Raw genomic sequence first — 27,845 nt, 5'->3', positions numbered from 1 at the left:
TTCATGCGCAATAAGGCTTATATATGAGGCTACTTTTAAACTGTCAGCTTTATGTTGGCTGTCTTAGTTTTTTTTAAAAACCTGTTAGTCAGCTTTTGCAAATGCTCTCAGTTAGTTTGTAGCTGTGATCATGTTTCCTCAAATTTTCAACCTTTTCCCCAGGCATAAAACTGGCATTGGGGATCATCTGGCTTTGACAGAAAATCCTTGATTTTCAGCCCATTCATTCTACAAATGACGACAAATCTGTCTCACCAGTTTTACACGTGGGGTGCAAGTTGAAAATCTACCCAACTAAGTTGAACTGTTTGAAATGGTGCATGTTTCTAGCAACATATGATGCTGTGCCCCATACCCACCGACCCCATTTCCTAGTCTCCCTCACATCTCTCTAGACCAAGTCCCAATTCCAAGTCTGCCTCCCACCCCTAGCCAGAGCCGCAACCCTCTGGCCAAACTCCAATCTCCCTCTCTCCCCCCATAACCCGCAATCACTATTCACCAATCCCTAGTGTCCCTTCAAACGGCATCCTCGACCCTTTATGCATCACTCTCCCATCCCAAGCCCCCATCCCTCTCACATTCCAGTTTCTCTCTGAACTCCCATTCCACTTCCCAGTCTCCATCTCTCCCAAACCCCGATCCCCCAGACTCCCTTTCCTCGAACCCTCAATCTGCTGTCACCATTTTCCCCCTTCCTGGAGTGCCAATTTCCAGTCATCCTAGCCCTGTAACTCTCCCTGCTCCATCTCTTTCTAACCACCCCAATCAACACCGTCGGCCTTACCCAGCTCCCGTCTCTATCACCACAAAAGCAAGCCCTGTTTCCAGTCACCCCAAAGTGGAGGCCAGCTCTCTGCCATGCTGCGGAAGTGGCAGTACCAAACCGGGGACTTGTATGAGCAGCAGAAATTTTAGTTTTTAGTTTTAGTTTTAGAGATACAGCATTGAAACAGGCCCTTCGGCCCACCGAGTCTGTGCCGACCATCAACCACCCATTTATACTAATCCTACACTAATTCCATATTCCTACCTGTCCCCACCTGTCCCTATATTTCCCTACCACCTACCTATACTAGGGGCAATTTATATTGGCCAATTCACCTATCAACCTGCAAGTCTTTGGCATGTGGGAGGAAACCGGAGCACCCGGAGGAAACCCACGCAGACACAGGGAGAACTTGCAAACTCCACACAGGCAGTACCCAGAATTGAACCCGGGTCGCTGGAACTGTGAGGCTGCGGTGCTAACCACTGCGCCACTGTGCCGCCCCATAATAGGCAAAGATCTCCTGGGCTACCAGAGGCAGCACTTAGGTGATCCACACCATGTTCCAGGAGATTCCCAGGTAACATGGGAGGGTTGGCAATCTATGAGAGCTGTATGCCCACCAGTTTCAGGTGAGAAGCTGCTTACATATGCAAATCAAGGTCCTACACCGTTTGTAGGACTCTAATTGTTATTTTGAAGTACAGGTGGACAGAGTGCGTGCAGCGCACTGCCGATTTGCACCAGGCCGGGAGCAGCCCAACCGCTTAAATAATGGCCACCAAAAAAATTCTGTGTAGAATTTTTGTGGGGCCAGTAGCAGGAGTGTTCTGTGGCCCATTGCTGGCACATGCACTACTCCCTCCAAGACTGTCTTGCTGACCGGTTTAGTGTGGCAGATGGATAATTTCCTGCCTGCACCAGAGTGGTTGCAATCAAATTAGTTTGGGCTCCTGATGCTGACTTTGTGCTGGCTTTTGGATGGAAGTCAAAATCTGCCATGATGTTCTTGAAATTCCATGTTTGGATTGTGATAGAACATAAGCAAAATAAGGAAAGGGCTGAATTGATGGAGGAGCCAGCACTGAAATATTGTACTTGCTACTCAAGACCTGTAAATTCCCAACTTTGTTAATACCTGAAAGAAAACAAAACTAATTAAAAGCAAAATTAGAGAATGGAAGGGCAGGTGATAAAGGCTTTGCGTGCCAGCATCATAAAGAATTCAATGAATAAATTCAAACTTCATACCAGTAAAAGAGTGGCTAACAGGACTTAACAAATACAGTAATGAATGTAATGCAGGGAAATGACTCAGAACTTAAAATTCAGAAAAGCTCTAAATCACAGCATCCTGACCAATCAGATGCACTGTTTTATTTGGAATCCTGACTGTAATCCTCTGAAGTACATCACTCTGTATTAATGCCTAATATGGATTGAAGTCCAGTAGGCTGCTTTTCATGAGCAAACTTGGCAGGCTTGGTAGCACGAATCATGTAAACATGTTGGACTCCTCTGCATCTTTTACACCAAATTCTGTAGAGTTCTGTTCTGCTGCTGACCTTTTTCAGACAGCTTGTCACCCATTACCAGAACTGGAAACACTGTAAAACTGCGATCAACTTTTAAACTTCTAATATGTGTGCGTTCTAGCTTAAAAATGCTAAATATGGAAATGAAAACTGTATTCTGAAGAGATGCTGCTCCTTTACTAAATGGAAAATTCTATATTTAGCAATGAACATTTTTTAAAATATTCTCAAGCTATTACGTTTACTTTTTATAGTTTTTGTGACAATGTTATCATGGTAAATTCGAATGCTTTTTTCCACATTGAGACTTACTGGTGTTGATTCCTTCCCACATGCTACAACTGCTCAGTTAACACTTCACAGTTGTAGAGTGTGGAGTGAGTCTCTGTATGCAGAATCATAAAAGGACATTAAAAACTAACACTGAGATCCCAAGGGCAAAAAGTAGAGAATATAAATATTTACAAATCATCTGTGTCCTTTCATGATCAAATTAGGTATGTTACACTTCCCCATTGTATTTTACATAAGCTTTCCTCAAGATGCATTATAATACAAAATGTTATCTTAATCTTTCGGCTACTTGCAGCTCCAAGGAATCCAAGCTTCCTGGGTGAGCCTTTGTTAGATGACACAATATGATATCGAAGCAAGCTCCAATATTAAAATAATGAAGATACTGGTATCAGAAGTATCTTGACTACTATATTCTCTATTTTTGTAAAGTTAATGGGCCATAATGTGCTGCAGCAACACATTGAAAGGCATCAGCTGTTAGGTAGACTTGGTCTTGCAAGTTTAAGGTTTTTAAATTATTTTGCACGGTAAGTTTCTGAAAGTGTGAGCTGATAACGTTGAGTTGAGGAAAACATCTGGGACCTGAGTGAAGAGGGCAAACAACCATGTATCGCCTTGACCAATCAGATTGAAGGACTGAATGTAAACAGCACAAGGACTGTGAAGGAAGTTTAATTAGAGTGGGTGAATTCAATGTCAAATCAGGTACAGAAAAAGAAATAAAGAGATGGAAATATTTGATTAAGTGAGAGAGAAAAAAGTGACAAAAATTAAAAGTTAAAAAAAGCTGCTTCTTTTATACAATCTCCAACAATTAAAACCTGAAGGAATAAGCCTCCACACTTGTAATAGTTACTTTTTTTAAGTGCCAGAGGGGTTGACTAGCAGTAATTAGCAGTTATCATGTTGTTAAAAGTGTACTTAGACTGAAATGGACAAGACTGTGGCACATTTAGTTCATATCTACCATGCAAATACAGAAACTTCATGTCATTCAATGAATTTTGTTGGTAAGCGAGACAGTGATGCTAATGGTGGCGTGCTGCAACTTGAACAGTGTATTTTGTATATTGGAGTTTAACTGCATCTGCCCCTCGCTTGGAGTTGCTGCATCATTTGCACATAAATAACAATGAACGACATTAGCCTTGCTATTCTTTTGACAGCAAATTATGGCCCATTGATACCTCTACCTTTTTAATTAATATAACCTTATAATACAAAATCAATCATTTCATATCATACTTGTGATAGAGTGCCAAGCCAATAAATGGAAGTGCAAAGATGATGGCCACACTATACTTTTTGCAGGAAGCAATCACGAGTTCTCGAGTCTCCATTACATGTGGCCAACATTCTGCAGCATCTTACTGCGGGGTTTATTCTAATGTATCTGAAGATTAACTTGAGTCACTAATTCAGTTAATGTCAGACCACAGGCTCATACTCATACTAATTAGCCAGCACCTGTATTAAAAAAGCACTTCCAAAATTTATTTTATGTAACCACTTTCCCCTTCTATTAATTTTAGCTAGGCATTCACAAATTAATTCTCATAAGTACTTTCACTCTGAACAGACTCTGGTTTCCTAGACAACTAATGGATATTAGTGATGGAAATTATACAAGAAGCTGAGTCATCTTGATTTTCCAGGATTCCAAAGGTCATATACTCAATGTCTGAAGAGATACTGTTCACATTCGATTAGTATTCTTCAAATAGTTTCCATTTTCTATGATATTTTTGACTTATAGCAACAAAATGGCAGAAATCCAATGTGACTTTCCTATACTTTGTGATATGTGATCAGTAATATCAATGTTATTTAATTAATGAAGTGACAATGGCACTTTAGGTGCACAAACAAAAAGGACATCAGCATTTGATAAAGTGCATTGCCATAACACTGCCAGGTCTCTGAAGGTATTTGCATAATTAAATGATTGATGGCATGGTGAGTCTACTACATAATTGATTACACTGAAATTAAAATCTAAGGGAAAAAATCAACTTATCAATAAGATTGAAACCATCCTATTCTGCTCCAGCCAAAACTCTGCACCTTGGCTACCAAATCCATCCCTCTTTCTTGCAGTTAACTCAGGCAATGGTGCAAACTCAGTGTCCTTTTTACCCCTCAACTTAGCTTCAAACTCCATATCCTAGATTCCACAGCGATCATTTATTCCACCGGCCTACACGTCTACCTCACTCCCACTGCCACTAAAGTGCATAGTTATGTCTTTGTCATCTCTGGACCCAATTACTCTTAATGATTTTCTTGCTGTCCTCTCAAGTTCTGCCCTTCATAAATTCCAACTTGATCAAAATTCTATTGCTTGCATGCTATCTCACATTAAGTCTCACTCCCCTATTTTCACCAAATCTTCACTAACACTCATACCGTAGTGTCGCAACTTCAAATTCCTTGTTTCCAATTATAAATCCCTCCATTGCCACATCCCTTTCTACCGCTCCAATCTCTTTGGCAAGTCATCCTGTTTGGATTCTTATCTTACATGAAGTAAATTTCATTTCCATGTAGGGGAGATAGCAGCAGTTTATTAAATGTTATTATTGGTCACATGTTGTCTAAAGTGCTATGGCCACTAGGCAATCGGTTCCTCTGAGATCTGCATACTACAATCTGTTTCAAAGATGGAACTCCACTAAAGCAGGTCTTATTTTTTTCCTAAAATCTAGTTCTTTGCTTATAATTTGCAGTATTTGATTGTCTTGGTGGACGACGAGAATTATTTTGTTCAAAATGTTTACTTAATACATTCATAAACATTTTCAACAAAATAGATTTCAAGTTGTAATTGTATGTTGTATTATTGTACAGAGCTCGAAATTAGTCTTCACACATCATGTAGCATAATCCAAAAAGTGGTCAGTGCTTCCTCACATTTACAGTAGGTCTAAGATCTGTCACTTTACTAATTTTTATAACTATGACTCAAATTTGCCTTAAATCAGATTGGAATTGAATGGAAAAACAGGTTAACTCTTTGAAAGTTTAAATTTATTCAGTTTACAGGGGGAGTACAGCTGTAACCTCTTAACAACAGCACTGCCACATTTTGTTTCCTTTTCCTCCTTAAGGTTCATTGTGCTACAATTTCAAAGGCACCCACAGACTTCTATACCTTGTCCAAGTGGTTAATCATCCTTAAGCTTAGACAGCGAGCATTGGATGGTGCGGATAACAGAACTGAACTCTGTCTCTGTCCTAGGTCAAAACATGAGCACTTTCCAGCAGGATCGCTGGATGATAATTGGAACAGAAATCTTGTCTTTTTTTGTCTCTTGTTAAACTAAGGAGGTTAAGGGTTATTGTACTGATTGATTCCAGAGATGGGGGGCTTGTCTTATGAAGAGAGATTGAGCAGTTTAGGCCTTTACTCTCTGGAGTTTAGAAGAATGAGAGGAGATCTAATTGAGGTATATAAGATGATTAAGGGGATTGGCAAAGTAGACATAGAGAGGATGTTTCCTCCTGTGGGGCAAACTAGAACAAGAGGTCATAGTTTTAGGATAAGGGGTAGCAGATTTAAAACAGAGATGAGGAGAAATTACTTCTCTCAAAGGGTCGTGAATCTGTGGAATTCACTACCCCAGAGTGCAATGGCTGCTGGGACATTGGATAAATTTAAGGAGGAGATAGACACATTTTTAATTAGTAATGGGTTGAAGGGTTATGGAGAATGGGCAGGAAAGTGGAGTTGAAGCCAAGATGAGATCAGCCATGATCGTATTGAATGGCGGAGCAGGCTCGAAGGGCTGAATTGCCTACCCCTGCTCCTAGTTCTTATGTTCTTATGTAGTGCTCCTAATGATGCTGTCCAGGCTGAGATCAGCTAACTCAGCACAGATGAAAAAAAAACCTGAGACTTTTCTGGTCCACATGCCAGAATTGCACAGCATGCAGTGCATTTGCCAAATTAGCAACTCTTGCACTGGCACATTTTTCAAATGCATTTTTTAATCTAACAAAAGGTATAGGTCTTATAGAATTTCCTTTACAAAGAGCTCTTTAAAAAACTGCATTTATGAGGACTGGTCCCTGTATCTACTATATGCTAGCAGTTGCTATTCTTCCTGGGCACATTCTGGAGTGTGAAATGGAATAATATGTGCTTGTGCTGTGTTAATTAGATTCAGAATGTATACTTTCAAATAATTTCTTTAAAGGATGGTATCTAGTTGAAATATAAAATTTGTCTATGTGGCCAAGTGACTACTATAAGATTGTTTAGCAGTGTTCAAAAGGACCATGCTATGTTATCTGGATAGCCCAAGGAATGGCAGATAGAATTTAATGTATATAAATTTACAATATATAGGAAACAGCCCTTTACAGCCAATGAAGTCAGTGCAGCAACTGTTGTAGGGAAACACAGCAGCCAATTTTACAGAGCAAGGTCCCATTAATAGCAATGGGATAAATCACTAGATAATCAGTTTTACTGATGTTAGTTGATGGGTGAATGCTAACCAGGACATTGGAAGAACTTCCCAGCTCTTTTACATCCACATTTGCTGGAGACCATTCACTGAAGCATCAAGGCAATGTGAAGCTGTTAAAGCTAAGGAAACACTACGACACATCATGAGGCATTTGATTATGAGTTGAAGCAGGTTTCAAAGCTTATGACATGAATGATATATTAACCACAAGGTACTATCACATGCTAAAATATTTGATTCAAAATTACAGAAACTGCTATAGGGTTTACATACATATATTATACATTGCCAAAATAGGTAGGGGTCAATCTGTGTTGTTCATTGCAATAGTTTTGAATTTCCTTTTAAACCTGTAAAACATACATGATGAGAACTTGAATTTATATACAACCTTATCCTTTCTTCAGAACATGCTAAAGCACAGATCAATTACTTTAAAAGTACAGTTATTATTGCTATATAAGCAAATATGTTAACCAATTATGCACATGAAGGTTCCAGAAATAGTAAACGAAATAATAGACCAGTTATTTTAACAGGGGAGGGGGAAGGTAATTTGCTGCTGGTGTTGGTTGATATAATTATATTTCTGATGAATCTTGGAAATGGATTTTAATTACACAGCATACATGATTCATTAAATAGAGATTGGGCCATGATTTTGTTTTTTCAGTATCACCCAGCCTTAAATAGTGGCTTCATCTCAAACTAGCAAGCTGTCTTCCCTGAGCCTTGAAGAGTTCAGGACTTAAAACCATCTGAACCCTTTGCTGATGTTACTTCAGTCAATGGTTCATTTGTTTCCCATCCATTGTAACTTTTATTTAATGTTTAAATATATTTAATTATTGCATATCATGTATTTATAATGTAGATCAATGTATTCATATGAGTTTCGCCTCAAGAAAAACATTTTTCCCAATCATGAGATATGTGCTTACCAGAAGAATCATTGCATCAGTAAAGAACACACTGGAAACATTTTTTTTAAAGAAATGAGCCCATTAGGAATGTCAATAACATCTCAATCAGTGCCTTATAGTAAAGGCCTGCTCCTGTAAGGACTCCATTCCATTCTCCCAGTTTCTCCGTCTCCGATGCATCTGCTCTGATGATGCTACCTTCCCCAACAGTGCTTCCGATATTTCTTCCTTTTTCCTCAACCGAGGATTCCCCCCCACTGTGGTTGACAGGGCCCTCAACTGTGTCCGGCCCATTTCCCGCACCTCTACCCTCACCCTTCCCCTCCCTCCTAGAACCACGACAGGGTTCCCCTTGTCCTCAATTTCCACCCCACCACCCTCCACATCCAAAGGATCATCCTCCGCCACATCCAACGTGATGCCATTACCAAACGCATCTTCCCCTCCCTTTCCCTGTCAGCATTCTGAAGGGATCGATCCCTCCGTGACACCCTTGTCCACTCCTCCATTACCCCCACCACCTCGTCTCCTTCCCATGGCACCTTCCCCTGCAAGCACAGGAGGTGTAATGCCTGCCCATTTGCCTCCTCTCTCTTCACTATCCAAGGTCCCAAACACTCCTTTCAGGTGAAGCAGCGATTTACTTGTATCTCTTTCAATTTAGTATACTGTATTCGCTGCTCACAACGTGGTCTCCTCTACATTGGGGAGATCAAATGCAGATTGGGTGACCGCTTTGCAGAACACCTCCACTCAGTCTGTAAGCATGACCCTGAGCTTCTGGTTGCTGGCCATTCAACACCCCCGCCTGCTCTTATGCTCACATCTCTGTCCTGGGATTGCTGCAGTGTTCCAGTGAACATCAACACAAGCTCGGGGAACAGCATCTCATTTACCGATTAGGCACGCAACAGCCTGCTGTTCTGAACATTAAGTTCAATCATTTCAGAGCATGACGGGTCCCCCTTTTTATGTTTAGTTAATTTTTATTTTTTTATTTGGTTATTTTATTTTAGGTTTTTCGGTTTGTTTAGTTTGTTTCCACTGTGCTTACCCACTGTTTTGGTTTTTTTATGTTTGTGCTTGGAGTGCTCTGTGCTTTACAGTCATTCACGCCCTCTCTGTATTAATGCTTTGTCTTTCAGCACACCATGAACATACCATTTGCCTTTGTTCCATGACCTTCTGGTCAGTTATTCTCTGTGACCCTGTCCTATCAACACCTTCATCTTTGTTATCTCTTGCCCCATCCCTGCTTTACTTACTCAGAACCTTTTACATTTCTAATATTTGTCAGATCTGAAGAAGGGTCTCTGACCTGAAATGTTAACTCTGCTTCACTCTGCACAGCTGCTGCCAGACCTCCTGCTGAGTATTTCCAGCATTTCTTGTTTTTAATTTCAGATTTCCAGCATCTGCAGTACTTTTTTTTGAGATACAGCATTGAAATAGGCCCTTCGACCCACTGAGTCTGTGCTGACCATCAACCACCCATTTATACTAATCCCATATTCTTACCACATCCCCACCATTCCCCTACCACCTACCTATACTAGGGGCAATTTATAATGGCCAATTTACCTATTAACCTGCAGAGCACCCGTTGAAAACCCACGTGGTCACAGGGAGAAGTTGCAAACTCCGCACAGGCAGTACCCAGAATTGAACCCAGGTCTCTGGAGCTATGAGGCTGCGATGCTCACAACTGCGCCACTGCGCTGACCCACATTTTATTTTATTATAGTAAAGGCCTGCTACCCGACCCAAACCTGACGACGTGTGTCGGGTTCGGGTCGGGTCCATCTTCCGGATCCAGCTTTCGGGCTCAGGTCGGGTCGGGCCAGGCACACACTAAGTGCTCTGCTGGTAAGTATTGAAATTAAAAAACACCTGAGTTGGGAGTCCGGGACGAAACTGAGTCTGCGCAGAGTGAGTGACGTCACTATGACATCATCGCACATGCGCTGCAGCTTCGTGGCGGCTCCGTGTCCGAAGGTAAGGGTTGGTCGGGTCGAGTTGGGCTCGGGACAAAATCGGAGGGACTCGGGCCGGGTTGGCTTCGTGTCCGCTGTGGTTCGGTCGGGTTCCTTTTCCCAACCTGAGAAGGCCTTTACTTTATAGTATCTTGAATTCACATTGTGGTGGTTAAACTGAGAGTGAATCAGCCCCGACTTCACCGGGTTCAAGGAGCTAATCCATAATGATGGCTGCACAATCTGACCCGAGTTTGGTGCATTTTGCAGTCTCAAGCTGCTGATCACGGCAAGTTTATAACACTGACAACGAGCCGACAGGTAGTGTATTCACCAGAAGGCAGAGCGCATAGAAGGTGAGGCTGTCTGTAATGGAAGGGAACTGCTTGAAAAATCTTTGGGCGCAAATACTCCATTCGAATAAAAATCCGCTTTTAGCAGCGGCTGGGAGGAGCTTAACAACTGGTGAAGTCACCACATGGTAATATTATAACGTTTCAATTGCTCCCCATCTTGATTGAAATCAAACTGCTGAAGACCACATTTAGATCGCGGGCGAGGTGTTAAACCATTAGGTGCTTGGGGGGGGGTGTGGGTGGGTGTTAGAGATCTGCGTCTCCAGTGGAATGAGATCTGAGGTGATTACCGTTAGTTTCTGGTTAGACAAAACCTTCAATATCGCAGCAAAATGCAGATCGTTTTGCTGCAACATTTTAGTTGATGTGTGAACACAACCTTAGTTGTGACCCTACAGAATGACCTGAAACTCTGCTTCTCTCTTCGCAGATGCTGCCTGACCAGCTGAGTATTTCCAACACTTCATATTTTTATTTCAGCTTTCCAGCATCTGCAGTATTTTGCTTTTATATTACTACAAAATGACTCACTCTTTCTTTCATAACTTCCCATCAAGTATCTTTAGTGCAGAATAAAAGAAATGTAACAGTTTAGATAATTAATCTTAATTCAGTGTGTTTGTAATAACAGAAAAAGCAATGGCATTTTACTTCCAATATTCAAAGCGGCATTAACAGATTAACTTGTATTTATGCATATTGCAAGAAATTATTTCAATCTTGCCAGCAATAGCTCACTTTCTATAATATAATGCTTAACTTTTAAACAGTTTTCTTCTTCTTACTTCCAACACAATCCCTCCAGATATAATTCGTAAATGTGATTGTGAGGTTGAGGAGATTCCTTTTGCTGAAGACAACTACAAAGCATCATTTTGGTCCATTCATTTTAAATAGAAAATTGGAATGATCTTTAAAATCATCCAAGGTTACAGAATAGTTGGAATTCCAATCTCTTTGAAACAGACTCTTTAGTTGATGGTGAGCAGTAGCATCAGCTTCTTCATTATTTTCCAAAGTCTGATTAATAAGCAGACCCACTCCAGTTGTAGAATTGAAGTAGTCAAAAGACCAATTTGAAGTACCTGGAAGCCAAGAAGATTTATTGAATTTTTAAAAATTACATTTACAGATTGAAGCAAAACAGAAACCCCCTCCCTCCAAAATCTGAACAATGCTCATCTATGTATGAAAACAGTTGGGTATTGAATCTCTTTTGCAAGCCTAAAAATGCTTTGTAATTATGACTATATAATGGCAAGTGGAATCGTTGACTGAAATTTCTATAACTCATAGAAGGGATCCATGTTCAAAGCTCCACCTTGACTGACAATCAAGCTCATCTATATCCATGATCCATTTTCAACAGTTGTCAATCAAATGATCGGATGGAATGCATTGTGGTCTTAGAGTGAAGTTGGGAGAGGGGGTATGGTGGTGATAGGATTAAAATATATTTCAACAGATTAAAAGATATGAACAATGAGGTCTTCATTTTCAGGGATGTGACACATAAGCCAAATGGGACTTGGCAAATAGAGTTGCAATACTGTATTAATATCAACAGTTGTATTCTTGATTACAGAAAGCACAAGATGAGTAGGTTTTAAAGAGAATGGTTTGAAAAATTTAACCATGGGGAAATAAGCTCTAAGTTTTGAGAAAGAAAAATGAAAAAGAAAAAAGAGAAAACAAAAAAGGGAAAAAGCACTTGCATTCATATAGCACAACTACAAATACAGCCCTAAGGGATACAGATTTAACGTTTTAGGCAAGAGATGCAGGGGAGTGGAACTCACTGCCTACAAGGGTGATGGAGGCAGAGACAATGAATGATTCCAAAAGGAAATTGGAAGGCATTTGACAGAAATAAACTCGCAGGCCTGTGGTGACACAGCAGGGGAATGGGGCTGACGGGATTGCTGTACAGAAAGCTGACTTGGGCTTGATGGGTCAAATGGCCTTCTTCTGTGCTGTAATGGCTCTATGACTTTATGGGCTGAATTTTACTGGGATGGAAGAAGTCCTGCTTCAGCTGGCAACAGGGCCCAGGGTGGCATATTGCCAGCAGTGGCCAATTAAGTGGCCTTTTCCAGCCCTGCCATCCAATTCAGGACAGCGGCCTGCCCCCAAGAGCTGCCAGCCCAATCAGAGGGCTGGCAGCTCAGCAGCCTCAGCAGTGCCATGCCTAGTGGTGGCCATTGCTGAGGCTGCAACTCAGGCACCTTCAAGGAGGGTAAATGGGGGCAGGCCCCGGAAATTAGGGGACAGTACTGGCGGCACCGTTGCCACAGAGGCAGACTTTGTTGTCTCTTCTTGCTGTCCCTTGGGAAAAGGACCTCCTGCCATAGAGTGCCCAAAAAGGAGGCCCCCCCCCACCAGACCCCCGCTGGGAGATCACTAAGTTTCACTGCATGATCTCTGACACGGTGGCAGGCCCTGCCCCGATGTGGGCTGGAGTGCTGCTGGACGCCCTTGCCGTAGTGATGCTGGACCCTCTTGCCATAGTGCTGCTAGACCCCAATGCCGTAGTGATGCTAGACCCCAATGCCATAGTGATACTGGACACCCTTGCCATGGGGATGCTAGACACCCTTGCCGTAGTGATGCTAGACACCCTTGCCAAAGTGATGCTAGACCTCCTTGCTGTAGTGATGCTGGATCCCCCCTGCCATAGTGATGCTGGACCGCCCTGCACTCGTGCACAAGGACTGAGGACACAAGGAACTAACCGGGTGCCAATTGGGGCCATGTCCAAGGGCAGACACCGGGTGGCCCCACGGTTTAGCGATGCCTCCCTGGTGATTTTCCTCCAGGTTGCAAGGGAAAGGCAGGAGGTCCTTTTCCCAAGAGATGGCAAAAAGTGGGTCAATGATCTTCCATATTGATTTCCTCTTTGGGGCTTGCATGTGGCTATGTGGGAGGGTGTACTAAAAGGGGATGGAGTGATAACAAAGGCGGTTGGGTGGGGGGGGAGTGGGGGTGAGGCAACAGCAAGTCCTCTCAGATGCATGGCTGCATCTCGGCGACAACCAGCCTTCTGTCATAGTTTACTCCCAATGCATCTCTTGAGAGTGGACATGAGGAGGAGGCATTTGGGAATGCCCATCAGGGGTCGAGGGGCTGCCACCAACATAAGTGTCCTGCTGATAATTGTGCGAAGGCTAACTGTGTCCTGCTTTCTGCTTGCAGGAGAAAAGTGCCCACAACACCAGGGAGAGCGCGAAGACCGGTGGAGGGATCCCTGATATCTGCACTCTGACCCCGGCAGAGGAGGAAGCCCTGGAATTAGTGGGAGCCCAGAGCAGCTATTTAATCACAGATGATGAGACTGGAGTGTCCACACAAGAAAGTGAAGAGGTATTGTGTTCATGTGTCCTCCGCTGCACTTCTGGAGATCCACATTACACATGGTTGACATGAGGAGATATGAACAACCTAACCCATAAAGCTTTGTATTCTCTCATGTAGGTCTTGGCACTCCGGAGAGAGAGTCCGCCACAGGAACCTGGGGACTTTCATCCACTTCTGCAGAGGAGGAGGAGGAGGAACACTCAGAAGGTGTACCATCAGATCATTCCCCCTGCACCCTCTACCAGGACAGAGATGCCCATTTTGGTGGGTATGTGCTTGGGCTTAGTTGCAGGGTCACAAGCAGGTGACAACACCACACAGGCGTACAAGCACCGATGAAGGCTGTGACAGCTGAGGCCACTAACAGACAGAGGACTGGGTGGCCAGACCCATGCTGAGCCCCAGTCTGATGAGGAGCCTCTGTTGTCAGCAGCACAGAACATGCTGGAGTTGCAGCAAGAGGTAAGAGAACAACTGGCAGAGCTGCCAGAGGCAATTCACAGCCACGAGCAGACGATGGACGAGTCCATCCATGCCATGAGTGCAGCCATGTCTCAGGCATGTGAGTAAATGGCTTCCTCTATTGAGAGTTTGGCGACCCTCATGGAGAGTGAGATGTGCGTAGACCTGCGTACATCTCACCTTGTTCATGAGCTCAACGCAGCAGTGGCAAGGCAAAAGGGGAACAAGGCACCTGGAGTCTACACCTGGTCTTCATCCTTCTCTGGTTAGTAGGGAGGTTCAAGTGAGCCTTGAAAGGGAGGAGGAGAGACTGACCTCCACAGCTGGGGGCTCCCCTCGGGGCGCTCTGAGTGTGGACAGTGATTCCTCAGCCCCTCCTGCAATGACCCCATCTCCAGTAGCTTTGATGACTGAGGAGTCTCCTGTACCTGTGCAGGAAACCCTCAGCCATCCAGGGCCCTCCAGGCCTCAGACACCCAGAGGATGTCTGCCAAAGTCATCCCAGGCCATGGGGTAGTTTGGTCAGCAGCTTGCCTCCACTTCAGCTGCCAATGCAGGGGTCACACTGTGTAGGAGCATACAAAAGCATGGAAAGAGGAGCATCCAGAAGCACTTAGGGTTTCACGGGTGTGAAAAACTTGGCCTTGTTATTAGTTGTTCGAACAGTGAAAATAAATTGATGTCAAAGTCATTGTTGACAATTACTCCTGCTTTGATTTCTGCCTTGTCTGATGTCACCTTCACCCTTGCTTCAAAAATGGGCTCCCCTAAGCACAGATTGTGTTTGGCCAGCATCTCAGCTATGTGAATGTGCATGGTGAACCTGAGGACTTGGCACTGAAGGAGGTGACAAGTGGACTACATTGAGGTGAGTCTTTATTGCATTGATTTTGAGAGGGCATCATGGTGGCAGGAATTGGGTACGTATGAGATTGTCTCTAGCCTCCCTTGCACCTCTCTCAATGCCCCTCACCTCAGGTGGAAGGGGTACATCATCCTGTGCTGCCTGCTCAGCAGCCTCCTGCACATCCTGCTCGTCGGTTGAGGAGTGGTAATCAATCATGTTCTCTTGATGCAAGGCCTCCCCCTCCCCCCCTCTGCAGTGCTAGATTGTGCAGAGAACAGCAGACCACTACGATAGGCGAGACCCTCACTGGGGCATACTGCAGGGCGCCATCAGATCAATCCAGACACCGGAATCTCATCTTCAGTAGTACAACGGTCTGCTCGATCGTCGCTCAGGTGGACCCATGGCAAGCATTGTACCTCTCCTCTGCTGCAATGCGAGGGTTCCTCACAGGCATCAGTAGCCATGTCTTCAATGGGTAGCCCTTGTCCCGGAGAATCCATTCCCGAAGGCAAGTGGGCAGCCTGTGGCACCTGAGACCTTCGAAGTATGTCGGCCTCGTGCCTGCTTCCCAGGAACCGGGCACACACCAGCAGGAAACACTTTTGGTGATTGCAGACCAGTTGAACTTGATTGAATGGAAAGCCTTCCAGTTGATGAAGGCCGCTGGCTGCCTCTTGGGAGCAATGATGGCCACGTGCGTACAACCAATGATACCTTGCACCTGAGGAAAGCCAGCGATGCCCTGAAACCGATGGCTTTCTTCTGACAGTCCGGTTCGGACTGGAACTGCGCATCGTCACCGGCCTTCTTGGTCAAGGCATTGGCCACCTCTTGATGCAGTGGTGGGCTGCTGCCTGGGAGATCCATACATGTCCCCATTGGATCCATGGAAAAACTCAGATGCAAAGAAGCTGAGTGCCGCAGTGCTCTTCAGGGCCACAGGCATTGGGCGTCCACCAAAGCCCATGGGGCGCAACTCATCCTGCAGCATGGTGCATAAGTCTGTGATAGCCTCCCTGGAGAGCTGTAGTCTTCGCTGACACTGTCACTCGGACATTAGCAGGTAGTTGAGGCAACTACTGTCTGCCATGGAAAGGCCCTTTTTGGCTTGGCCGGCTGCTGTTGCTTCACTATTTGAGCTACACCGGTGTGCCCAGCTGGGTCCTGGCCCTCACTCCCTCTGAGCCGCTGCTGTGCAGTATGGGAGTCTACGAAGACTGGGTGTATGGGACCCATGGAAGTTGGTCTCTCCCCCTCCTGTGCACTGTCCTTGGAGAGATGACCTTGCTTTGGGATCTTTCCCTCGCTACTCCCCTCTGAACACGCAATAATGGTCCTCTGCACCCACTCTTGCAGAGGGCCCACCACTCAAAACAGTATCCACCCTTGCAGAGAGCCTTCCACCACAGGCTGACAATGGCCTCCACTCCACCCTATCCAATGGTTACCCTGGCTGCCTTCCCGTGGTGGCACTGAGGCCTCATCTCAGTGCCGCCACCTTTAAACAGCAGGGGATCTGAAGGCACATGATCCCCATGTGCCATTGAGTAAATTGGAAACCCACCATCAAATATGAGTCAGGTCAATGCAAATACATGCTAAATATCTGTTCAATTGTAATTACAGTCTCACCACATCGTAGCAGCAATGCCGCCTTGGACCTTTCCTGCCGCTGACAAAATCTGAAACCGACGTTGTGATGTCGGGTTTCTGGGTAAGCATGTCCCATCCCAATTTTTCGGCCCCTCACACATTCCAACCCCACTCATGCTGACCGCATAAAATTCAACTCAATAATTCACATTCTCAGGCCATTTCATAGCACATCAAAGAAAAGTATCCTATCAACAACTGGTATTTATATAGCACCTTTAATTTTGTAAAATATCCCTAGTAAAAAACTTTGTAGGAGCATTATCAAACAAAATTTGACACCGAGCCACATGAAGAGATATTAGGGCAGATGACATAAAGCTTCGTCAAAGAGACTGGTTTTAATGAATCTTAAAGCAGGAAAGAAAGATAGAGAGCTTTAAGGAGGAAATTGCAGGGCGTAGGCCCTTGGCAACTGAAGGCAGCGCTCCCCAATGGTGGAGCAATTAAAATCAGGATGCACACGAAGCCAGAAATAGAGTGCAGATATTTCGCAGGATTGTCGGGCTGGAAGAGATTACGGATACGGGGTGGTGGTGAGGGCATAGAGGATTTTGAAAATATATATGAGAACTTTAAAATTGAGGTATTGCTTAACAGGGAGGTAATGTAGATCAGCAAACACAGTAGTGATAGGCGAACAGGACTTGTGCAAGTTAGGACATGGCAGCAGAGATTTGGATGACCTCACGTTTACAGAGGGTAGAAAATGGGAAACCAGCCAGGAGTGCATTCAAATAGTCAAGTCCAGAGGAAACAAAGGCATGGATGAGGGTTTTAGCAACAGTTGAGCTGAGGCAGGGGCAAAGTCGGGCAATGTTATGGAGGTGGAAATAGATGGTATTAGCGATGGTACAGATATATGGTCGGAAGCTTATTTCATTGTCAAATATGACACCAAGGTTGTGAACAGTCTGGTTCAACATCAGGCAGTTACCAGGGAGAGGGATGGAGTCAGTGGTGAGGGAACAGAGTTTGTCATTGGCACAGAAGACAATAGCTTTGGTTTTCCCAATATTTAATTGGAGGAAATTTTTGCTCATCCAGTACTGGATGTCAGACAAGCAGTGTAACAGAGGGGTTGAGAGAAGTGGTGGTGAGGTAAAGCTGAATGTGAGCAGCGTACATGGGGAAACTGAGGCTGTGCTTTTGGACACATTGTTGAGGGGCACCCCCAGGTCCCACTGTTCCTGCACACTCTTTAGAACTGCACCATTAAGTATATATTGCCTCATCCTATGCTTTCTGCCAAAAGGCATCACCTCACACTTGTCAGGCTTGTGTGTTAGTGTGAGTCTGTGCGTATGTGTTTGTGTGTGTGTGGGGCAGAGGTGCGTGTGTACGTGTGTGTAGGTGTGGGGGGGGGCAGGTACGTGTGGTGTAGGTATGTGTGTGCATGTGTAGGTGTGTCAGCTGGAGGGTAGGTTGGGACAGTTGGTGTTACTGCTAATCACAAAGTCGCGATGTGCCTTGATGAGCCCTGAGAAGGATGTCAAGAGAGGCACAGAAGAAAGCTGTAGGCTTACTTAAGAGGGAGTCAACCTGGGGCAGCAGCAGGAGAATACAAATGTCGATGACTACTGAAGGGTTGGGGTAAGGATTTGGGAGAGCAGAGTACCCGAGAGGATAGAAATAAAAGGAGGCATGCTGACAGGAGAGAAAGGGGTCTGGAATGCCTAAAAAGAAAAGAAATAAAAAAGAGGGAGAAAAAAGTGGAAATAGAAGTGATGGGCTTGGTAGCAGCCAAAACGTGCATGCAAATGGATACAGGGGAAACAGCGGATAGTGACCTGAAATGTTAACTCTGTTTCTCTCTCCTCAGATGCCATCTGACCTGCTGCGTATTTCCAGCACTTTCTGTTCTCATTTCAGAGTTCCAGCATCGTAGTATTTTGCTCTTATTACCAGTAGAACCAGTTGGCAGTCATAGGCTCAATAGGTAACAGCAGCAGTGGGGGAAGGGTAGTAGGCTGATCAGTTATTTTAAAATTTAAGTAACTGAGCAGCAGGTCAGAGTCACAGCAGCAGTGTAGTCCAGTGCAGATGGAAGTCTTGATGTCCAGAGAAGTCCAAGAATTTGTAAGCCAAATTTGAGAAAAAATCCAGATCTCCCAAGGGGCAGGCATAATTGGGGGATGGGCAGTGGCAGTTTAAACTAGCAGTTAACATGTAGTTAGGGCTAAAATGTATCTACTATTAGAGCCAGAGGAACTTAAACAGTGGAAGAGAGGAGACTGGGGGAGAAAGGGCAAAGAATAACAGTGGATAGTTAAGGATAGAGGTGAATAGTAAGGAGCTCAAGAGGGAGATGCCAGCTTGGGAGTCATCTTGAAATCTATCCACAATAAAATTGGATAAATCTAACCAGGCCAATTACTTCATTATCAGCTTTCTCCCAATCATCAGTATAGTGTTGGAAGCATCAATAGTGCCATCACATGACACCTTACTCACCAGTAACCTGCTCACTGACAGTCAGTTCAGATTCAGGTTCTGCCAGAATCACTTAGCTCCAGAGCTCATGACAGCCTTAATCAGCACATGGACATTACAGCTGAATATCAGAGGAAAAGCGAAAGTAGCTGCCTCAGCATCAAGGCAGCACTTGACCAAGTATGGTCATCGCAGTCTCAGGGCATCACAGCAGCATCTCCTTACAGATGTGTCCTGGGCCCAACCACTTTCAGATGCTGCATGAATGACGTTATTTCCAGCAAAAGGCCAGGATTGATAATGTCAGTTTGCTGACGCTTCCCATTTTCAGCTCCATTTACAACAGCTCCAGTAATGAAGTAGCCCATGCCAACCTACAGCAGATCCTGGATAACATCCAGGCTTTCCTGATAATTAAGTAGTAGGTAACATTCACACCATAAATATTGATCATCTGGAATAACAGAGAGTTCAGCAATTTCCCCTTGACCTTCAATGGCAGCATTGGCACTGACTCACCCACCATCAACAACTTCGGGTCAACACTGAGCAGAAGCTGAACTAGCCATCTCAACACCACAAGTACAAGAACAGGGCAGAGGCTGAGTACTCGGCAATGAGTGACTCACCTCCTGATCCCTCAAAGCCGACCTACCATCGATAAGGCTCAAGTCAGTAGTGTGATGGAATATTCATCACTCATCTGCAGGGTACAACTACAACAACACTCAAGATGCTCAATACCAGTTCACTTGATTGGAGTCCTTCTCACCACGTGCAATATCCACTCTGCCCATCACTGGCTGCAGCATTTTCAATCTAACATATGAACGTATGAATTAGGAGCAGGAGTAGGCCACTCGGTCCCTCGTGCCTGCTCCGCCATTCAATAATATGGCTGATCTGATTGTAACCTCAACTCCACACTCCCAATAAATCCAAATAATCAACGTATAGCTGAAGTATAACCTCCCAGCTTTTGTATTCAATTCCCCTCACAATAAACAATAACGTTCTATTAGCTTTCCTTATTACTTGCTGTACCTGCTTACTAACCTTTTGCAATTCATGCACTAGGCCACCCAGATCCCTCTGCATCTCAGAGCTCTGCAATCTCTCACCATTTAGATAATATGCTTCTTTTTTATTCTTCCTGCCAAAGTGGTCAATTTCACATTTGCCCACATTATACTCCATTTGCCAGAATTTGCCCACTCACTTAACCTATCTACATCCCTTTGTAGTCTCCTTATGTCCTCTTCACAACTTATTTTCCTGCCTATCTTTGTGTCATCAGTAAATTTAGTAACCATACCTTCGGTCCCTTCATCCAAATCATTTATATATATTCTACAGAATGCACTTTCAATCTACAGGAAGCACTGCAGCAACTCACCAAGGCACTTTCATCAGCTGCAACCTTTCCAACCAAGAGGGACAAGATCATCAATGTTGTGGGAACACCATCAACCTCCGTGTCACAGGTTATGGGCCCCCCAAGATGGCTTCAGAGGTGGGTGGGTCCATAGAATTGTGATGGGAGGTGGCGGTGGGGGGTAGTGTGGAAAGCCCATCGCCTCCCCATCACAATGCAATTGTATTGGGGGCAGGGTAGGCCGAAGATGGCCTTCCCGCCCAAAGGTCAATTGAGGTCTTTAATGGGCCTAATAACAACCACTTAATGGCTTCTTGCTACCACCACTGGGATTTAACCAGCAGCGAGAGTGGGGGGGGGGGCCTTTGCCACATGGGGAGGTCACCCAGTAAAAGGGCTAGGAGCCCTCCTCTAAGGGCCCTGGGAAACCTGCACCTCCTGAACCACCCTCCCTCTGCATTAAGTGCCTACCACCACCACCCCCCCACCCTCACTGGGGTGTGCCAGTCTGGCCCTGGTGACCCTGCCTCACTTACCTTGGATCTGGGCTGCAGTGCTGGGCCTGGGTCCAAGGCCTCTCGCAGTACTGGCAGTGACCAACGCTCCCAGTGTGCTGCCGATTCTGCTGAGCCGCCGGTGGTTGACCAGCAGTTCTTGGAGGCGGGATCCCTGTCTTTAAAGGGACGGAGATCCCGGCGCCGGGTGTTAGTTGGCCTGGCACATAGAATCACTTTTGGGGAGGGTGGACTGCAGCTGGCTGAGGTGGGTTTTCTCCGCCTTTTCGGCCCAGCACCGGGAGGCCCGCTGGCACAAAATTGAGCCTGGACATACATCATCATTTATTCATTGTTTCTGGATCAATATCCTGGAATTCCTTATTGTGGGAGCGCCATCATCACAAGAATTGTAGTGGTTCAAGGAGAAACCCCACTACACTCTCTCAGGGCAATTAGGAATGGGCAATAAAAGCTATATTATCAATATCATTCACGTCCCAAGAACACATTTTTAAAAAGCCAATGAGTTATTTTCAAAGTCCAGTCACTTCTGCAACATAGACAAACGTTTTAGAATAATTCCAAAGCAATTGCAAAACTAGGATAGCAAAGACGTTTGTATTACCTGGAAATTTCATCAATGTTTTCACTCACCAATTTATTCTGAGATGTAGGTATTGAGAATTATTACCCAGTTTTTATTGCAGTAAACACCACTCATGCTCCAGTTCAGTTGAACTTTATTACTTATTACATGAATGCTGAATACATTATCCTTTAAATCTTTGAACGTTTATACTGTTATCTTCCCATGTTTTTCATTGTTATGGTTTAGGACACAGGAGCATTGTATGGAAGGTGAAGCTCTTACCTATATATGCAATATTTTCTGTTACAAAGTATTTGGTATGACACACTCTCGCATAAGGAATATTGCCAAACTTTCCCACAGGTACGATGAACAGTTTCTGCAGAAGGGTAACATTTGTGAGTTACTGTTAAGAAATCAACTCACCAATAGTTAACAATATGTACTTTATGCATAAAATGAACCAAAGCTTAGCACAACTACAAGAAACTTCCCACAAATATTTATGCATCTGTTCGAATTTTTGGAAGTCCTAAGAATTATAACCAAACATATTTTTTGAATAAATTGAGAGTAAATATAATTCCTCACAGCAACAGTTTATTGGCATCAGTATTAAAATTAAGTTGCTTCAGGTTACGAGTAAATAGTTTAAAAGACTGGTGTTTGTCCCCACATATAATTTGGCCTTTAAACAAATTTATAAAATTAGCTAGAATTAATAAACTTTCAGTAATTATCAACACTGCTAATAAAATAAAATGATAAATAAAAAATAAATAAATTCACCACATCAAAATGAACTTTCTTGATATTTCTTAGAGCTTGCAGTGACTGGAGGTAAACCAGCATGGATTTATCTGTATGTTTCCAGTAACCAATCAACATTTGAACGTGAACATGACGTTCAATAGCTGCTTTCCTCAATGTATCATCAATATGTGGCCAGTATCTAGGTTGCAAAGTGAGATTTAACATCACATACAAGTATAAGTTTCCAGTGAAATAAGTACTGCTATTGTGTATCCCTGGTGCACTGGTAAACTACATTACTTACAATACATGTCGTAGAAAACGTGATGTTGGAAAATATTCCATGACAGAAATATACAGAAACTTCTTTGCAGCATTGATACCACTGAGAATAGCATCAAGGTCAGTAGTCCGGCCCTTTGGACACATTATAGGAGGAGAGCTCTAGATAAAATAACAATTACAATTGGTGCTTGAGCATTTTTCCAGCCAATTACAATCCAGTGACTAATTGTTAATTAGACTTAATATCACCGTCTCTGTATAATGAGAATATATATAGTAACAAAGTTTCTATATAAATTGCACTCTCAATATCATCCTTGATCCTATTTCAAATGCAGCTCCTTCAAGAAACTGATGCAACTGAGGCATTAAACAGTGTCACAACACTTAACACTGTAGGATTACACCTGTCCCTAGCAATGTTACTCCAGATTGTTCCCAAACCTAGGGGCCAAAGAACAGGGAGGAGAGGTGAAGGAGGAAAGGAGCAGGGAGGGGCTAGAAAGGGAGTAAGGAGAGGAGAGGGAGTAAGGAGAGACAAAGGAAGTAAGGAGAGGCAAGGAGATTAAGGAGAGACAAAGGGATTAAGCAGAGACAAAGGGATTAAGGAGAGGCAACTGGAGTAAGGAAAGGCGAAGGGAGAAAGGAGTGACGGAGGAAATAAACAGTAGCGTAGGGTGTAAGAAGAGGCAGAGGGAATAAACAGTGGTGCAGGGAGTAAGGAGGCGGAGGGAGTAACGCAAGGTAGAGGGAGTAAGGAGAGCCAGAGGGATTAAGGAGAAGCAAAGGGAGTAAGGAGTGATGGAGAGAGTAAGGACAGGTGAAGGGAGTAAGGAGAGGTGAAGGGAATGAGAGGCAGAGGGAGTAAGGAGAGGAGAATGGAGTAAGGCGAGGCAGAGGGAGTAAGGAGAGGCAGAGGGAGTAAGGAGAGGCAGAGGGAGTGAGGGGAGGCAGAGGGAGTGAGGGGAGGCAGAGGGAGTGAGGGGAGGCAGAGGGAGTGAGGGGAGGCAAAAAGAGTAAGGAGAGACTGAGGAAGTAAATGGCACACTGAGTAAGGAGTGGTGGAGGGAATAAGGAGAAGTGGAGAGAGTAAACAGTGGCACAAGGAGTAAGACGAGGCACCGGGAGTAAGCAGAGGAGGAGGGAACAAGGAGAGGGGAGAGTGGGAAAAAGGATGGTGAAGGAGAAAGGGAAGAGTGAGAAACGAGGGGAGCAGGGAAAAGAATGGGAGATGGGAGGGAGAGACCAACGGGAGTGAAAGCGGGAGGGGTAGAAAGCGAAAGGTAGACAGGGAGGGGGCAGGAGCGGGGTATAGGGAGGGGAACAGGAGAGGGGAAGGAGAGAGGTCGGGTGGAGAAGTGGGAGGTTAACAGGGATGGATTAAAGCAAAGAAACTACCTCAGCAGTGGGCTATTGGCTGTCAAGTGTTGAGAGCAGTGTATTTCAGGTCCATCAATGTGACAGAGAAATTGGAGAAGTTCAGACTGGGGAAGTTGAGACTGGCAGGACCAATACTTTTTCAGGTGGTCTCTCTAGTTTGCATAGAGCTACATAGAATCTCCAGTACAGAAACTGACCATTCAACCCAACTGGTTGGTCTATACCAATGCTTATACTTCATAAGGCCTCCTGCTAATATAATTACCACTTCCCACCCTGCCTCCACAGGCTGGATTTTAAGCAGCCCTCGCACCGAGATCCGTGGCGGTGGGGGGGAGTGAAGATGGCTCTGGATGCCTGCTACAAACCTCGATGGCAGCAGGGCCCAGCCCGATCCTCCCAGTGGGGGCGAGGCACCGTGGCAGCCCCCTGCCAATGGGTGATGGGACCACAATCACCATATACAAATTAAAAAAATTAATGCATTTACATGTGCTTACCTCAGATCTTGAGGGTCCATTGTGATCTTCAGCACGGCAGCCGGCACTCCCATGCCTTCGGATCCCCGTCTGGGGAAACGAGGTGCCACATGAGGGGGGAGGGGGTAAGTTTATCAGTGCGGGGTTGGGGAAGGTCAAATACACGTCATGGGTGTAGGGGATGGTGGGAAGGGTTGTACTTTAAACTTTGTGCAGTTTGGAGGGGAAAGGTCAGATGTTGAATGTAAGTGTTTTGGGTGGCGAAAGGAGCAAATAGTTAATGTGATTGTTACTGGGGGGGCGGGGGTGTGTGGGAGAGGGGCAGAAGAAATGTATTTATTTAATTTTATTCAATATATCTTTAAAAATGACGTCAGCGCCTGCGCACAGGCAGCTGCGCCATTGCCGGACAACCCGCCCCGGCTATTAAAATGAGCCGCCATGCTTAAGATTGCAGTGGCTCTTTTGTGTGCAGCAAGCACGGACGACATTGGCGGCGAGCTCATATAATCCAGCCCCGTGTCTCTGAAAGTTGTCTCTTTGGTATGCTAAGGCATTCTCCTGTGAGAGAAAATATCCAGTCTGCTTAACAGGAGGTGGCTGATAGAATTAATGGATCTCAAACATACAAGAACACCTGCTCAGAAATTTATACCCTCAGGATGTCTGCCAAGATAAGGCTAGCCAGCACTGCACTATATCAAGTAGATGGGGAAAGTATCTAGCACACTAATTGTTTTCTCTGACACTCTGACTGAAACTCTATGCTTAACCCTCTGAAAGCAGCTTTTCTTAAACTTCTTATGCATGTCCACATCACAGCAAAATACACTTTATTGTTTTTGCTTAAAACTGTAACTGTTGTCCCTGGCCATTTAAAAAGGTGATTTCACAAAACAAGCTTCATTTATTACATATATGAATGACACTGAATGGCCATTTGTTTCTCACTAGTCCAAGTCTTCTCCTGACTTCTAACATGTCAACATTACTTCTCTATTTGCAGGAAAAAGCTGCTTATAACAGCAGAGACTGGAAGTAGAGGAGGACTCCTGCAGTTCAAATCCCTTATGCACAAGAGCATGCCATATTGGACCCATGAAGATAGACAATGTGAAGACTAGCAGGCTGGCAAAGGTCAGGGCTAGTGTCATTAATTTTTTCTTTGCCTCTCTCACTCACTCACATGCATACTTGCAACAAACCATATTAGTTATGTTAGCTTTCTTTCAGATGGTGCTTCTCAGCCATCGCATGGTTCTTCTTCCATAATGCCCCCTCACCTCCGCCACCCACTGAAGGAGGTGGTGCAAGCCTACATAACAGCACTGACACCATCATTAAAGTACACATCCTGTACCAAGCACTAGCACAGGTACATCCACTGCAGAATTTAGATAGGCCATATGAGCTTTGTTCACTAGGTGATAAGCATAGAAATGCAGAAGGTGCTGAAAGCAAATGTGAAGTAGCAGAGCTAGTCTCAGCTGCACAATCCAGTTACACAGACTTCAAGAGGCCTGTATTTAAAAGAAAGATGCAATCTGAGCAACACCATTTCCTGCAGTCATTATGGAATGTGCCAAGTGCCAAGCACCAAGCAAGGTCTAATGGCCAGTCCCAGAAATCCCCCAGTCATTGGAAAATATGCCCTCAAAGTTTTGTAGTTGAGTATAACAACACCAACATTTTCATGGATGTTGCAGGTTGTACTGTCAGTTGTATTCGTTTGAAAACATAGCATTTGTATCAACTCACTGAAAAGTATGCTTTTGCAGCAGTTCCATTCAGTTTTACTTCAAGAGGTGTTTCTTTGTTAAACTTTGTTGAATAAAAAGATGGCCATGGTGAAGGGATGGTGGCATTTGGCTGTCCGAGGCTCCAGTAAGCTTCAAAGATTTTGGAGAAATCATTGGCAAGGCAACTGCAGTTGTAAACCACAGCACCCAACTCTTTCACCTGTAAGAAATTACATTAAATGATCCGTGACCATTTTTGATTACATAATAAGTCAAATCACCCACATAATTGTTGATTTACTAATGCAGCATTTACACTACCAGACCATTTCCATATGTGTTTCAAATCAATTCATGTGGTTGATTTTCTCAGCATGATGCCTATGATCTGTGTCAAGAAAACACGATATGCCAAATGAGAAATATTACTTCAGCGTTGGAAACTTACAGTAGACTTTTAATGGAAAACATCCTACAAGTTAACTTTTTAAAAACTAGTAGCCAAGATGGCCACTGCAATTTGCACCTGAAATACCAGGAAACTGAACTGGGGACAAAAGTCTAACAAGAAGCCCAGCCAGAACAATGCTTTGGCCAACTGAGTAGATTACCCAGATCATCCTCATTGGCGGGACATTCAAAGTCATCCTGAGTTATTCATAAGTGGAGACGTCCCACCAAGAAGTAAACACTGACAATCCTACCTGAGAGAGGGTTTGGGTTTTAGAGTTTGGACCTCATTTTTTAAAAAGGGATTGAGAAAACCATGTGAGCGTCTGTCCATCTCTGAAAAACTGGGAGTTTTTTTACACTCGCAGAAAACAAGTAGTAACTGAGTGTGCAGCAGCAGAGAAGGCTGTGTGCTTCCCTCCCTCACTCTCTCCCTCCAGAAAACATCATGTTTGAAAACTGTCTGTGACTGTGGACCCTCCAAGCCTACAGACTGCTACAGCCAGAGACCAAACAACAATCTACCTTCAAGAAAACCCTGAGCAAAGCAGGCCAGCCACAAAGTGCACTTTGACCAACCAAGGACTTCAAGAGTACAGCTCCAGCCAGACAGACAATCACTGAATCATCCAACCTTAAATTGTGTATTTAACTTTTATTTATTCTGGACTTTAATCCAATCAAAAATCTACTTTCCACTTGATAATCTATTTGTGTGTGTGTGTGTGATTCTCGTGTGAATGTGTGCATGAATGAATAGTTTTTTAATTATTTTTAAATCTTGTTAGGGAAGTATAATAAACTTACCTCTTTCTTGTTTAAACTCAAGAAAACCTGTCTGATTGGTTCCTTCACGATCACAGTAAAGGGAAAAGGTAAAACATTCACAGAGGTGGTAAGCACAACCACTGTTTAAAAGGAATAAACCTTTTTATTTTGTGGTCAAATAAGAGGAAGAGCAAGAGGGGCAGCTATGACCCCCTCCTCACTTGGCCATAACATCTGTTTTTACTTGAGGAGACCAGTATTAGAAAAATACCTTTTACATTAGTCTGATTCAAATCACACCGATGCATGGTCAGATTTAAACAACTTGTGGTTTTTCTTAAACTTTTAAGGTGAATTACTACTACCATATTTGATGTAAAATTGTATCTCTTTTACATTGCTAGGAGTGACCAATGCCAAGCTATAACAAAAAAAATTCTCTTGCCTACCATC

General features: G+C 44.1%; 1 protein-coding gene across 8 annotated transcripts in view; it reads right to left on the bottom strand.

Annotated features, from left to right (window-relative positions):
• Positions 1-10,915: 10,915 nt before the first annotated feature.
• LOC137373753 (5'-3' exonuclease PLD3-like) overlaps positions 10,916-27,845 on the bottom strand; it is a 94,798-nt gene continuing 77,868 nt past the window's right edge. For 7 of the 8 annotated variants that reach the window (XM_068039058.1, XM_068039059.1, XM_068039063.1 and 4 more), the window contains exons 8-12: positions 26,194-26,394; positions 22,596-22,735; positions 22,328-22,490; positions 21,821-21,917; positions 10,916-11,410 (exon numbers count right to left, since the gene is read on the bottom strand). In XM_068039058.1, the coding sequence (XP_067895159.1) occupies positions 11,196-11,410; positions 21,821-21,917; positions 22,328-22,490; positions 22,596-22,735; positions 26,194-26,394 (816 nt within the window). In that variant the 3' untranslated portion in view covers positions 10,916-11,195. The remainder of the gene's footprint in view (positions 11,411-21,820; positions 21,918-22,327; positions 22,491-22,595; positions 22,736-26,193; positions 26,395-27,845) is intronic. The other variant, XM_068039064.1, reaches the window with a different exon arrangement.

Source organism: Heterodontus francisci, chromosome 9 (genome assembly GCF_036365525.1).
Source record: "Heterodontus francisci isolate sHetFra1 chromosome 9, sHetFra1.hap1, whole genome shotgun sequence".
NCBI lineage: Eukaryota > Metazoa > Chordata > Chondrichthyes > Heterodontiformes > Heterodontidae > Heterodontus > Heterodontus francisci.
The sequence above is the reverse complement of the archived record's forward strand: the minus strand, read 5'-3'. Positions and strand labels throughout refer to the sequence as shown.